Raw genomic sequence first — 14049 nt, 5'->3', positions numbered from 1 at the left:
CGTCACATCTGAGATCGGCTCGATTTGAGAAAGGGGAAAACATTTAACCAGATTAAAAAAAAAACACTGGGTGGATTTGTATCATTATAGGGTGGTTATGTACACACACTGCCAACACACATTTCAGTTCAGACAGCTTGTAAAAGTGCATGTAGCATCCTATGACCCCTTTAAGCATAATATGACACAACTTAAGATATTAAGTATGTTAAATCTAAAATATATGTAAAACAATGAATTCCAGTCATTTTCTATGATATAGTAAATGATTTACTATAATTTATATAATTTACTATATCTTACACAATATAGGCCTATGGTTCTGCTGGCTGTAAATCTTTTACCAAATATGTAAATGTTCACCAAATGTCTAATGTCATTGTACTGGAACATATCAGCTTTATGGAAATGAATAGCTCATATTAATCACACTTGCACATGTATCAGTGCTTGTGTTGAGTCTTCAGGTTGTTCGAGAATCATTAGAAGCTGCTGTAGGTCTGTATCTTCAGGTTGCTGTGGGTGTTTCTAACTTCCATAAGTAAGTACCTTTAATAGGCCTATAAGAATGCATTAATAATATTAAAAACTACTTATGGGAAAAGAACATTATGATATTTTTTACAAAGTGCTTATGTTTTACATATGGAGTCATGCTACATTTAATTGCAACTCACCAATCATCCCAATGACCAGAACAACACTGATCAGACCAAACACAAGAGAAATAGTCTGAATGGGAACAAAATCTAAATTACAAAAAGAAATGTAATAACCGTTTAATGAAATTAATCATCAATTGGTAAATAAAACATAAATTATAAGATAAATAACTAATGAAATATTGAGTTAAAACTGTCAAACAAACAAAACAAAACAAAAAACCTACAAGTTATATTTATGGGTTGTATGGGTTCAGAAATATTTTTGATATTTGAATATCAACTAACCAAAGTACAGGTTTTTGTTTTGTTTTTTGTTTTAATTTACAAAAAGTAGGCAGCTAAAGCTAATATCATAACAAGGGTGACAGAGTTGGCTGATGTCCAGATGTTTGGTCTGGTTGCTGATGTTGTTGTTCAGCACACAGCTGTAGGTGTTTTTATCCTGATGTTCCACCTCCAGAGGTAAAGAGAGACTGATACTGAGATCAGACGCACTGATGCTGGAGATTAATCTAATCAATGTTTAATTCTGTGAGTGATTGTGACAAATATTTATCATGAGTCTATAGACACTATTAATAGACACTATTAATAGACACACTATCAGGAACAAGTACTATTTGTTCATCCTACAGAATAAACCACATTCATCTAGTTCAGCTTGTGCTACACTGACCCAAATAAAGTTCAGACCACAACAGGTTTCTGTTTGACTCACAAACTAAGCTGGTCAGAGTGCCTTCATATTTATGTCCAAAAAAAAAAAAAGTCACTTTTGCGCTTTTCTGAAAGAACTTTCAATTCATCTGTTCACTTCATCAAGAAATACAAAGATATATGTCTTTTCTCCTCTGGATCTTGATGTCTTGAACTAAAGCAGCAACAGTAGCCACGCCCACCAGAGCACATATGACCAATCAGATCACAGCTTCAACCTTGGTCATTTAAAACTCTAAATTGTCTGACCTAAACTATTGAACAAACTCAAAATGTCTGTCAGGATACCAACCGTAAGTGAAATTAAGCATGCGTGTATTTGTGTTTGTGCATCGGAATAAATTCAAGATGATTTCTACAAGCTATATGATAATTAAACTTAATAAATGAAGTACTGGAATGGAAACGTCTCTTTTTTGTGTATATAAAATAGGCTATCTAACGTTACAAAAACACATTAAAGTGGTTTAAACATTGACATAGGTGCAATTTTATAGGTGGTTGATACTTTTTATTATGTACATACATTGACTTTTCAGTTGAAGTCCAGTACAAAGGTTACTATAGAACAATAAGGATATGTTGTAACATGCGGTTGAAAACTCCCTATAACAATAACGTCTCTGTCCTGGCAGCTTATCACAGTCACATGATTGTTGAGCAATGGCATGTTATTCGATACTGCACTGCTCTTACATTTGTAAGGTTGTATAGGTTTAAATGTACAGTACAAGTCAGTTTTAGACCACCAGAGTTGAAATGACATTTAAATACAGTTTTAAATGATTTCACCTTATAAGGCACATTTGTATTCTATTTATATCTTCACAAATCCATGGCCCATAATATGAATTAGCCGTGTTTTCCAGAATAATTCCTCCTTACATATACAAAGCTGATTAATGTATATTTATGTATTGGGTCTGAACCACATTTGACTCTTATTGCAATTTATAAAGCAGTTCTTGAAATGTTTAGTTTCCTTTAAGACCCTTAAACAGTGTTTATTGTAGCAAACATTTCCTGGACTAAATTTAGAGACCCTGTTCACCTACAATGTTTCTCTTTCTTCTTTCTTTCAGTCTTGTAATCTAATAACTGAAGACCTAGTGTCATTTATTTCTGTTGTGTTGTGTACAGCATTACCACCCATAATGATCAAGATCTTTTTATTCTATCGTGTGTCTAATTTTGCTTATGATCTTTCCTTGTAAATTATACACCTGATTTATAAAGAAAGGAAACTTAAGAAGAAAGCTCGTCAGGGCACATTTCAGTGGTTAGAGTGCACCTATGTTACCTGTACAGTATTCTTTCACTTTCAGTTAACGCTGAAATTAGGACTGGGCCAATAGACGATTGCCATGTTTCTTTGTAGACATCGCCTGATGCCAATTTGGTAGACATTGCCCAACCCAAATGGGTGTTGTCCAGTTAACGTTCTACCTGACAAAAGAAGTCTGTTCCTGTCTTTCCACTCACAAGGTCAGAAGCTGCTGTTATCAACACAGGTGTGAATGAGATCTAAAGATCCAGCTATAAGGAATCAACCTTCCACGTCAGTTTCGGACTGCACAGGTGGTCCAACAAAGAAAATATGAATAGCTCAATGTTTCCAAGCCTTGTGTTTCTAAATTTATCGTTGCTGATCTTCACAAATGGTAAGATTAGATTTTATAGCTTTGTCCCTTCTTTCAATTTAAGAACCGCGTGCACTGATCAATCTGTAAGTTTGTGGATTTAAATTAACTCGTGATCTAGGATTCAAAACATGAGCTGAAATGTGTGTGCGCATGATTTGTAATGAGAGAAATTCAGTTTCTGAATTCTCTATTTTTGCAGCCATGATGGTTTATAATTACAAAGCTGCATTTCACAGATATGCACTGTGACATGCTTCAGAAAACGAAATAAATGTATTTAAAATTCACCAAAAGTGTTTCTTCTGCAGAATAGAAATATTTTGTGTGTTGAATTGGACCTTGATTTGCATTGTATGGACAAACACAGTTGAAACGTACTTTAGAATATTGTCTTTTTTTCCAGAGAAGATGGAAATTCTTGGAATGACCCGAGGGTTTGTCAAAGATGACACATGAAAGAACTATCCGTTTAAAAATGTACTATCAGTTTAAAATACAAACATGAGACCAGTAGAGCAGGTTTTCTGGTCCTTTCAAAAACTACGTCTCTTTCTCAGAAAAAGGCTGCCATTATTCTGAGGGTGTGGCACTGTGTTGGCAGTTGGCACTGTATGTTTGTTTATCATTAAACAGTGTTTACTGTGTGACCTACACGCACTGTTCTACACTGGGGGAAAAAAAGATTTTTGATGTTGTAAATAAAAGAAAGATCACTTGAGTAAGTTTTACAAAAACATTTACAGCTGCAAAAACATCATGCATTTAATACAATTTGCTATTTGTTGTTTCTTTGTAATTATTTGTGAAATGTACTACTGTAGCCATTTCTGTGAAAACTGTTTCAAAGCCAGTTTCTTTAAGTGAACATAAGATTAGATTTTTTTTTTAGTTGATCAAAATGAAGATGTTGTTTTAAACTGCAAGCACTACATCTAATGTCATTCTTTTTCACTAATTGATAAACCGAACCGTAAACCTTTTTATATTGTATAAAGAATTATTATTATTATTTTTTTTTTTACAAATTATAGTATATTCTTCTAGTATGTTTTCTATTAATTTTCTCAAATGTTTCCCAGCCTACTGACATCCTTGAACACTCGTTTTTATTTACATAGTTTGTCTTTATCCTATAATTGAAAGATTATGTGGGATCAGGGATGGCTAAAGTAGTTAGTATAATTTGACAATTATGGAGAGTATAGTGTGAGTAAAAACATTATAAATCCTTTCACACACACACACACAAAAAAAACACAATAGTTTTATTACTGTCATGTCAATGTTAATCATGTAATCTTACACCTGGAAACCATTGTTTTTGTTCACTAGGTGTGTTTGGTGTTGAGACAGAAGATGTGTGGGGGATGGAGGGGGATCCTGTCACGCTACACACAGGTGTTGAAAAACAGAAAGATGATCTGATAGTATGGTATTATGGACCTGAAAAAACTCTAGATGTCCAAATCAATGGAAAGGCCAGTAAAACCATAATAGCTGATAGGGTTGTTGGCAGAGTGCAGGTGGATAGTCAGACTGGATCTCTCACCTTCACAAACATCAGAACCACAGACTCTGGACTTTATAATCTTAAGATCAGCAGCAACAATAGGGTTTCATACAAGAGATTCAGTGTTTCGGTCTATGGTGAGTATTTCAATTTCAATGACCGTGATACATTACAACTATAGTATGAATGAATAAACAAACAAATCAATCAATCAATCAACTCTACATAAGGGAACACCAAACAAACACCACTCATCACACAACAGGAAAAAGTAAAATCAGCTGAGTTCATTTACTGAATATGACAGATTCAGAAACATTAGATTTTGATGAATTTTTCCTTTTAATATTTTGAACATTTAGAAGTAAGACACTGTATGAATACATTAGATTTTCTGTTTTCGTATCTTCCTGCAGTCTAATATGAAGAAACAATCTTTTCTCTATCGTATTTTAGATCTTCTTCCCGTTCCTGTCATCATCAGAGACACTTCACAATGTTCTTCATCTTCTGGAAGTTCATCAGTGTCTAAATGTTCACTGCTGTGTTCAGTGCTGAATGTGAATCATGTGACTCTCTCCTGGTACAAAGGAAACAGTGTAATCTCCAACATCAGTGCGTCTGATCTCAGCATCAGTCTCTCTTTACCTCTGGAGGTGGAACATCAGGATAAAAACACCTACAGCTGTGTGCTGAACAACAACATCAGCAACCAGACCACACATCTGGACATCAGCCAACTCTGTCAGCCGTGTGCAGGTACATCAGAGATGATATTGTTATACACTGAGTTGATCTCTGTCAGTCATGTATTTAATAAATGTGGATTTAAATCATGCAATAATTTAATTATTACTTAGAACTGAATGATTGATTATCTGCAGGCAGGCAAGGAGTGGTAGAAGCAGGAGCTACATGCGACAAGGTTTATTAAAGCAGCACTATATAACTTTTGGCGCTCTAGCGGTTAATAAACAGAACTGCACTCATCCCGCGGAAGAACATTCCAACCGGAGCTACTTCTCTAAGTTTATGTCTATGGCGATTCACGCAGGTATGTGTTACTCCGCAGCGGTGACGACCCGACCAGGCTACAATAGTCCAAATATAAGTACTTATTATAAGTGTACCGGAGTGATTCAGAATAAGCCAAAAACGCGGTTTGGAAGATAAATTCATGTACTCTCTCATTATATACATTTTGCAAATTTTGAAAACAGAAAAAGTTACATAGTGCTGCTTTAACACTGCAAGAAGAAAATAATCCAAAAGGCAGTAAGACAAGTGAACTAAGACAATAATAACCAACCCAGACAGTGGAAACTAGGCAGTATATGTACACAGAACAAAACAATGAGCTAAACACAGATGAACATAATGAGTAACCATGGAAACAAACTAACTAAGAACAATAAAAAACCTAGGAAACCAATAAGAACACTAGAAACACAGGAACTATGAACTCAGAAACAAAATGAACATCAAATATATTTGAGCCCATGCAGCCCATTTCCCATATCCACATAATCATTAATAGTCATTGTATCATTTGTATTTATTTATTAATTTATCATCTATCTTTAATTACATATTGCCATATGGACAGTCAGTCAGTAATCATTAAAGTATATCTGACAAACTTAAACAAAACACGTTTTCAAGACGAATGTGATTTCAAGACGGATGTCTCTGAAACTAACTACTAGTCTGATGAAGTCAGAATAAGGTTGTTTGAATTAAACCCCACTTTGTATCCCGTGTTATTATTATTATTTTACTTACACATTAGGCCAAAAGAGACTACTGACTGTGTCATAGGAAGTAAGTTAACACTTTATTTTCAGGTGGCATACAGTAGTTACACATGTACTTACTTCAATAATAACAATAAATGATGCATAATTATAAGCAACAAACCCTAAACCAAACCCTAATCTTAATCCTACATTAACTAGTAATTTAAGTAATTTAATATTACACATTACTAATTTGTGTTATTATTGTGTAATAATATCACCTTAAAATAAAATGTAACCGGAAGTAATTGTCAGCCGGTTCCGATGAGTGACCAGTCGCATCCCTAATAGCTACTGTACTTTTAGGTTCTTAATGTATTTCATGTCAGTTTTTGTTTTTCTTTGTCTTTTAGGTTCTTACGTTGAAACCACAGATTGTCCAGTGTTTTTGATTCCAGTGCTGCTTTCTGTAGTAATAGTACTAGTGATCGGAGCTGTGATATACTTCAGGACAAAGAGAGGAGGATATCAAAAAGGCAGGTCTTATGAAAACTAAACATTGTTCATGTCTTTCTAATATCTCCCAATGATTGAAAAAAGAAAATATCATTATGTGTCATTCTGGATTTCAGCCAACTTGATGCAATTTGGATACACTGAAACCATCACAGAAGCTCTGACCGTCAAAGAAAGCAAACACAAAATCCAGCAACAAGTTTGAAGATTCAAACACAGGGATTCATGGATTCTAGCTATGGTTGTTTTTTTTCTTTCCTCTCTTCATTGATATCACTTATCTCCAGCAGCCTGAATCATTTAAATTTTTCTAATCTCTGAAATGTTCTAATAAATAGATAATTTTCCAGTAGGTAAAGCAGAATCTAAAGGGATAGTTCACTCAGAAATGAAAATTCTGTCATCATTACTCACCCTCATGTCGTCCCATACCTGTATGAGTTTCTCTCTTCTGGTGAACACAAAAGAAGTCTATACAGTGGAAGTCAATAGGAACCATAACGGTTTGGTTACCAATATTCTTCAAAATATCTTCTTTTATGTTCAACAAAAGAATGAAAGTCATACAGATTTAAAATGACATGAGGATGAGTAAATTATGACAGAAATTAATTTTTTTGGCTGAAGTAAGCTTTAACCTTTTAAGGCTTTAATCTGAATGGTTATAAAAAGAAAGTCGCAATAAGTTAGGAACAATGAAAAAAGAGGAAATTTTATTATCAGAAGAAAACAATTATAGCTAGACTAATCTAAGTCTGTCTACTAAAGTGGTGCAGGGACAACACACTTTAGGTGAACCCTAAAGTGTAATAATAGGTAAATTCCATCGATTCCTGGGGCTTTCTTGTTTGGCAGATATATCTTAGCCTATGCAAGTTCCAAAATAATGTGTAAACCATGCCATATAGTCGATTCGTCAGCTATATGCCGGTCCCAAGCCCGGATAAATGGTGAGGGTTGGGGACAGCAATGGTGAACGACTCTGTAAAAAAATGTTCGCCAAAAACTTATATCAATCAACTATAATAATACAGATGGTAAAAAAGACACATGATGAAGTTCATCAAAAGTATCCATAAGTGAAAAAATGATAACTTGTTTCCGGGTTTTAGATCTCATTCCTACACCACAATAAAAGTTGCAGCGTCTGAGCAGCAAATCTTCAGCCAAAATTAGACAAAACTAATTGGATACTAAATTGCTGGCTGCCGATAGTGAACAACAATGTATGGGAGAGTCCTATTGAGTAAAGCTGAGAGTTTTAATTTTAAGCAAAGTGCAGTAGATTATCTATCAAACTGCCATTTTCATAAGCTCTTGAATCCTGTAAGACTGTACTTAAATATAATTCCCCATCCTACACATGAAAAGAAAAAATGCAAAAAAAAGAAGAAATCTGCAAAAATAGAAAAAAAAATCATAAAATTACTGTCAACAGATCACTTTATTTGTTGGTGTGGTTGGCAAATAAATGTACTTTTTATTTCCGAACTCTTGAGTAATCAAGGGGAATTTTTTAATTTGCTGATTTTATTACTTTGAAGAGTGATATAGTTAAAATTGTAATATGAGCATTTGATGAATGTCTCCTTACAAACATCTTATCACAAGTGATGAAATGATTACTAGCATAATGAGTTAATGCTTTATAATTAAGGCAAGACACTCCAGGTGAAAACATTATTTTTTATGCCTTGTCAATTGTGATCTGGGCCATTTGGGCTATTCCACAGCATGTTGTTTCAGACAAGTGGAAAGAAAACAACCAAAATACACTTTTAAGTATTTATTTTATTGCACTTTATATATTTGTATGTATAGATTTCAATTACAACACATTTCTTCAAATGTTTTTTCTCAAAATGATTTTTTCCCCCCTCATGCACTGACCCAGAAATGTCCACTTTGGTAGCACTTACATACACCCTTTACAGAAGGGTTTGTTTTAGATTATGATTTATTTTCACATTATTATATTTATTACTTGCCACAATATTTTCAATTTTTGTAATAAGAAGTGATATCTAAAATCTCCTATGTAAAAACCTGTAACTCTAATATGTCAACAAAATGAAACAAGAAATGTAAATCTTCATCCAAAGTTCAGATTTCTGTTCTGGAAATGTATACAATTTAGTGCATATTTAATTAGATAATGCCTCATTTGCATATTTAAACATTACATTTAAAAAACCTTTAATACAAAAATGTTTGCAATTCTTAGTGTTATCAGTCAATTGAGGAAGCGGTGATATTTGTTAATTTTTTACCCTATTTGCTTGGGGTGTCTTGCCTTAAACATTATATACCCAGGGCCAGTGTTGTGGCCCCTTATATTTTTCTAACTCATTTAACATACTTAAATGAATTAAAAGTATGTTCAAATTATTGTATTTTATCATGTATTTTAACTAAATAAAAATGACAAACTACAGTTGGTGTGTGTTCACTTTTTGTGAAAAAAAATAAACCTAGCATGTGTGCATCTGTTATTGGTTGTGGCAGCATCTGATGTGTTATTACGCCTTCAGCATATTCATATGCATGCAGAGTGAGGCCCCGTTATTAGCAACAACATTTCATAGATCATGTAAATTAAACATGGATATTAGAAAATTGCTTGTTGGTTCTGCTTCTGCAAGGCGTTCTTCAGATTCAGAATGTATTAGTACTCTGCCTTCTCATACAGCGCTGAGAAGGCAGAGTGCAACACTCAATTTTCCAGTAAGTTATGAATGGGCTTGACCTGTATGACCTTTAAAAACGCTGACATGTCCGAGGACCACAACCCCAACAACATCATGGCTACATAACTCTACTCGCCCCTCCACTGACAGCTGGTGTGTGGTGGGCTTTCTTGTACACGACTGCAGCAAAAATTACAGTAACAACTCCTGTACAAACTCCTGGTTAAAATCCATTTAATTTCAAATGATAAGTGTATAAGTCATCAGAAGAAAACATACATTAAAATACCAAGTCACAACACACTTACAAAAAATATCACAAATAAATGCATATTTTAAATAAAAATAATAAATATTTAAAAAATAATATATAAAACAAAGAAACACAGTTACTATGAGCAAAACATAATTAATGAGGAATCAGAATGTGATTATCTCACGATGCCTGCGTACACTACCTCATCCTCTTGTTTTATATATTGCTTTTTTTTTTTTTTTTTAGAATTAATCATACTAAAAATGTTACATACCTCAAGTACCATTAACCATTGATAAAAGAAACAACAAAAAATCCACACAAATAGCAAGAGCTGTCTGAAACTGGAAAAGTTATATAATTTTTTTTGCACATTAACTGTAATTTTGCCTCATATGACCCCTTTAAGTTTTTTGTTTTTTTTTCTAAAGTAGTGCATTTGTTTATCAAGAACACAATAGGGTATGTGAAAAGCTTGAGATTAAATATGTGATAGGTGGAAAAATCAAGCTAAATATTTATAGATTTTATAATTATAGAATGTCTTTTCCAATAATTCTGTGTCTAATTAAAATATAATTTAACTGTTTTTAGGATACACAAAATGCTAGCCATGAAAGTCAGCAAGACTTTGGCCATTTTATTTTTATTAAAATGTCATTTCCATAATTGCCATGCTGTGGGATGCAAGACAAATTTTGGATGAAACTACAACAATAAACATGAAATTTAATTGAAACTGAATTTAATTTATATTTATACTATGAATTATATATACTTCATATTCATATTTTATAATTTATTCCGAAGCAATTAGTCTTTATTGTTCTATCAGCTCTTTACATCTTACTAAGTCATCCAACTAAAATGATCATAATACGTGAAATGGTTGCTGGCATATATATATATAATTTTATTTTAAATTAATTATTTCTTAAAATAACAATTTTTTCTTACTGTGAAGAATATTCAAAAAATCGAAAGAACCTTTTTACATTATAAAGAACCTTTTGTGGAATGGAAAGATTCAGTTGATGTTAAAGGTTCTTCATGGAAATATTCTGTAGATGGCAATAAAGAACCTTTATTAAGTGTAAAGAAGTCCCAAAAAGTCTTCTGTAGTAGTGTCTGAGCAACAGATGAGCAACAGAAACACTAATTTTAATAGTAATTCTACAATGGAAAATATGGTAAGTGAAAGTGGGTCACTAGAACTAATGCAGACACATGGCAAAGTCATTAATAACTTTTTTTTTTCTTACCGTTTTTTGTGCATTTCTTTTACAGAATGTTGGATCAGCATAAATTATCTCTTCCTCATGGGCCTGAACTATTTTAAAAATAATGACAAATGTATTAAATTCTGTTTCTTCACATTTAAAAAAAAAAAAAATTTTACAATGTATTAGCTGCACTTTAGTTATACATGCCTTCTTGGTCTGTTTTTCTACATTTCCTGCAGACGCAGAACATCCCAACGGCAGCCACAATCAACAGAGTTACGCCAGCAACAGATATAAGCACTATGTGATTTGTAACGCCTGAAGAGAGACAGTCATTATTAATGTAAACTCATCTGCTAGTCCAATATCACAAAGAATTACACAGCTTCCAATCACTGCTTACATCACACACCTGAACACAACCAACAGAGTAGGCAAGTAAATAAACACAAATATGACTGATGTACCTGCACACGGCTGACAGAGTTGACTGATGTCCAGATGTTTGGTCTGGTTGCTGATGTTGTTGTTCAGCACACAGCTGTAGGTGTTTTTATCCTGATGTTCCACCTCCAGAGGTAAAGAGAGACTGATGCTGAGATCAGACGCACTGATGCTGGAGATTACACTGTTTCCTTTGTACCAGGAGAGAGTCACATGATTCACATTCAGCACTGAACACAGCAGTGAACATTTAGACACTGATGAACTTCCAGAAGATGAAGAACATTGTGAAGTGTCTCTGATGATGACAGGAACGGGAAGAAGAGCTGGAAAATATCAGAGGATGAAGAGAAATCAGTCAAAACTTTGTTGTGATCTCTTAGTCAGCTCACACGCAGGGGACAGTACTAATCATGTTTTTTTATATATATCTCATTAACTACAATACAGCAATTTGTCATTCTATGAATGATCATTTGTGGCAAAGATTTATGGTCAAAACAGATCTGAAGAGAAAAGACCAAATTCTGTACTCACCATAGACAGTAACATTGAACGTTTTCTCTGCTTCTTTATTTGTGGTGATCTCTACTTGATAAAGTCCAGAGTCTGTGGTTCTGATGTTTGTGATGGTGAGAGATCCAGTCTGACTGTCCATCTTCACTCTGTCTCTGAATATCTCATCAGTAACATGACTGATATTTGCTGCTCCGTTGATTTCAGCAATGACAATATCTGGGTTTTCAGCTCCAAACATCCACTCTATCACTGCATCACTTCCCTGTATGTCAGTAACATCAATGTGTAGAGTGACAGAATCTCCCTCCATCACTGACAAACTCTTCGTTTCACCTGCTTCAACACCAAACACTCCTGAAACACATTCATACACGAACTCTTAATTCTAAACCTTTTTTTTCAAACTAAGTGCAAGAATAGCATTTTGGGATTGTTGGGGGGAATGTAGAAAGGCGCGAATAAACTGAAATATACTTTTACAAATGATTAAAGTGACCAAGTGTCGCATAAGAAATTTATCTGCGCGTTAATACGTAGCTCCTTGTTGATTACATAACGATATTTTACTCGTATTGCAAGAAGTACACAAAAACTCACCATTAAAATGCCACAACCATAAACGCAGCAAAACTAAAACAAGAATCATATTCCTTCAGCAGTTAAAGGTGTCAGAAACGTCTGTTACAATCACCACAAACATCGCTTGAGGTCCCTCGACAGGACTGCACATCCTATCGCGTGAACGCGCACAGGCGTGAAAACTTTTTTTTTATTCGCCCTGTTATTTTATCACTAACAGACAAAAAAACTTAAAATTCTTATGTTTAAAGATAAACATAAGAATTTAAATAACCTTCACATTTTGAACACTCAATATTTAGTAGGCTACACTATTGTTTGTAGCTTTGTTAGGAGCTTTATACAGAACCCAAAATTTTGAGTTTCATTTTGAAGTGGGAATAATTTTTCAATTCTGCTTTATCTTTTTATTTTCACTATAGGGCTACCTTTACATTTTCGGTACATGAATAATTAACGAATAATTGAAAAATAAATCCCTACATACATATACAGTATCTGATTGTACCAAATGATTCAATCAAATTATTTAGAATTCTACATCTATGAAATAGCTGTCAGCTGACAGTAGCCTGCTGTTACAGTCACCTGTCCTTTGGCAATCTCTAATAGAACCATTCCATAGGAATCAGCTCCTCCAATCTTGCTTTAATCTTCATCTTATTAACAGATTAACTCATTTTTTACTCTGTTTATGTATCACTTTGATTTTATTTGATGGTTGTTGTTTTTTTAAAACATCAGTGTTGATAGATGTATGTCTTTATGTGACTGTGAAACTGTTTTGTTTAGAGCAGAATGGATGTCAGACTGCAGGGTTCATATCAACAGGTGGTCAATATATATTAAACTACACATCCATTAACAGACACATTCACGTGTTTCATTTGTTCATCCAACTGATTAAACCACATTCATCTAGTTGAACTTGTGCTACACTGACCCAAATAAAGGTCAGACCACAACAGGTTTCATTCTGTCTGACTCACAAACTAAACTGGTCAGAGAGCCCTCATATTTATGACCAAAAAAAACTTTTTCTCAGAGAACTGGCAAGATTTGAACTGCTAATTTACAATATTTTTTACATTTTCTTCATAACCTTGGTGTCTGAATTTAGCATTAATAAACAGATATTTGAAAACTTTTTTCAAAATTCATCAGTTTCATCAATTTCATATGAATTGTTCATCAAGAAATATATAAAAAAAAGATGTATGTCTTTACTCTTCTGGATTTTTGTCATGAACAAAAAACTGCAACAGTAGCCACACCAGGCACAAACTAAGGAAATCTTGAGACCAGAAACAGACTGTGGCTATTCTCAATTTATATTTGTGCATACTCGTTTGCTTTTTTCACTTCCATTAGTCGCATCTCAGCTCCACCCCCTCAGGATGCTAGAAATGCAAGGAAAGAAAATCGAAAGTAATGCCTATGTGTATAGTGAAATAATCTTTATGACTGGAGCTTCATCAACTGTTCAAGGGATCTGATCTTATGTAGTTGAGGTTTGGTTATTCAAGAAATAAGAAATTATGTATAAGAAATACA

General features: G+C 33.7%; 2 protein-coding genes across 3 annotated transcripts in view; one reads left to right on the top strand and one right to left on the bottom strand.

Moving 5' to 3' along the window:
* LOC107724161 (uncharacterized) overlaps nt 1-12614 on the bottom strand; it is a 21836-nt gene extending 9222 nt beyond the window's left edge. Inside the window, exons 1-5 of the mRNA XM_016532967.1 lie at nt 12514-12614; nt 11935-12270; nt 11581-11723; nt 1032-1176; nt 678-749 (exon numbers count right to left, since the gene is read on the bottom strand). Of these exons, the coding sequence (XP_016388453.1) occupies nt 678-749; nt 1032-1176; nt 11581-11723; nt 11935-12270; nt 12514-12562 (745 nt within the window). The 5' untranslated portion in view covers nt 12563-12614. The remainder of the gene's footprint in view (nt 1-677; nt 750-1031; nt 1177-11580; nt 11724-11934; nt 12271-12513) is intronic.
* LOC107724167 (titin-like) lies at nt 2880-7201 on the top strand. 2 transcript variants are annotated; one of them, XM_016532976.1, is made up of 5 exons: nt 2880-3043; nt 4358-4672; nt 4992-5294; nt 6706-6807; nt 6904-7201. In XM_016532976.1, exons 1-5 carry the CDS (start codon nt 2980-2982, stop codon nt 6990-6992), a joined length of 873 nt encoding a protein of 290 aa, XP_016388462.1. In that variant the 5' UTR covers nt 2880-2979; the 3' UTR covers nt 6993-7201. The 2 variants fall into 2 exon arrangements, with proteins under 2 accessions (XP_016388462.1, XP_016388461.1); XM_016532975.1 differs by having other exon boundaries at nt 6685-6807.
* Nucleotides 12615-14049: the final 1435 nt, after the last annotated feature.

The sequence above is a fragment of the Sinocyclocheilus rhinocerous genome, unplaced genomic scaffold (assembly GCF_001515625.1).
Source record: "Sinocyclocheilus rhinocerous isolate Xijiao unplaced genomic scaffold, SAMN03320098_v1.1 scaffold2170, whole genome shotgun sequence".
NCBI lineage: Eukaryota > Metazoa > Chordata > Actinopteri > Cypriniformes > Cyprinidae > Sinocyclocheilus > Sinocyclocheilus rhinocerous.
The sequence above is the reverse complement of the archived record's forward strand: the minus strand, read 5'-3'. Positions and strand labels throughout refer to the sequence as shown.

What these genes read in the sequence shown, in the direction of transcription:
- LOC107724167 (XM_016532975.1), top strand. Translation starts at nt 2,980, where the DNA reads ATGAATAGCTCAATGTTTCCAAGCCTTGTGTTTCTAAATTTATCGTTG. An exon ending in ACTCTGTCAGCCGTGTGCAG is followed by an intron (nt 5,295 to 6,684) that starts GTACATCAGAGA and finishes TTTGTCTTTTAG; the next exon opens with GTTCTTACGTTGAAACCACA. An exon ending in GAGAGGAGGATATCAAAAAG is followed by an intron (nt 6,808 to 6,903) that starts GCAGGTCTTATG and finishes TCTGGATTTCAG; the next exon opens with CCAACTTGATGCAATTTGGA.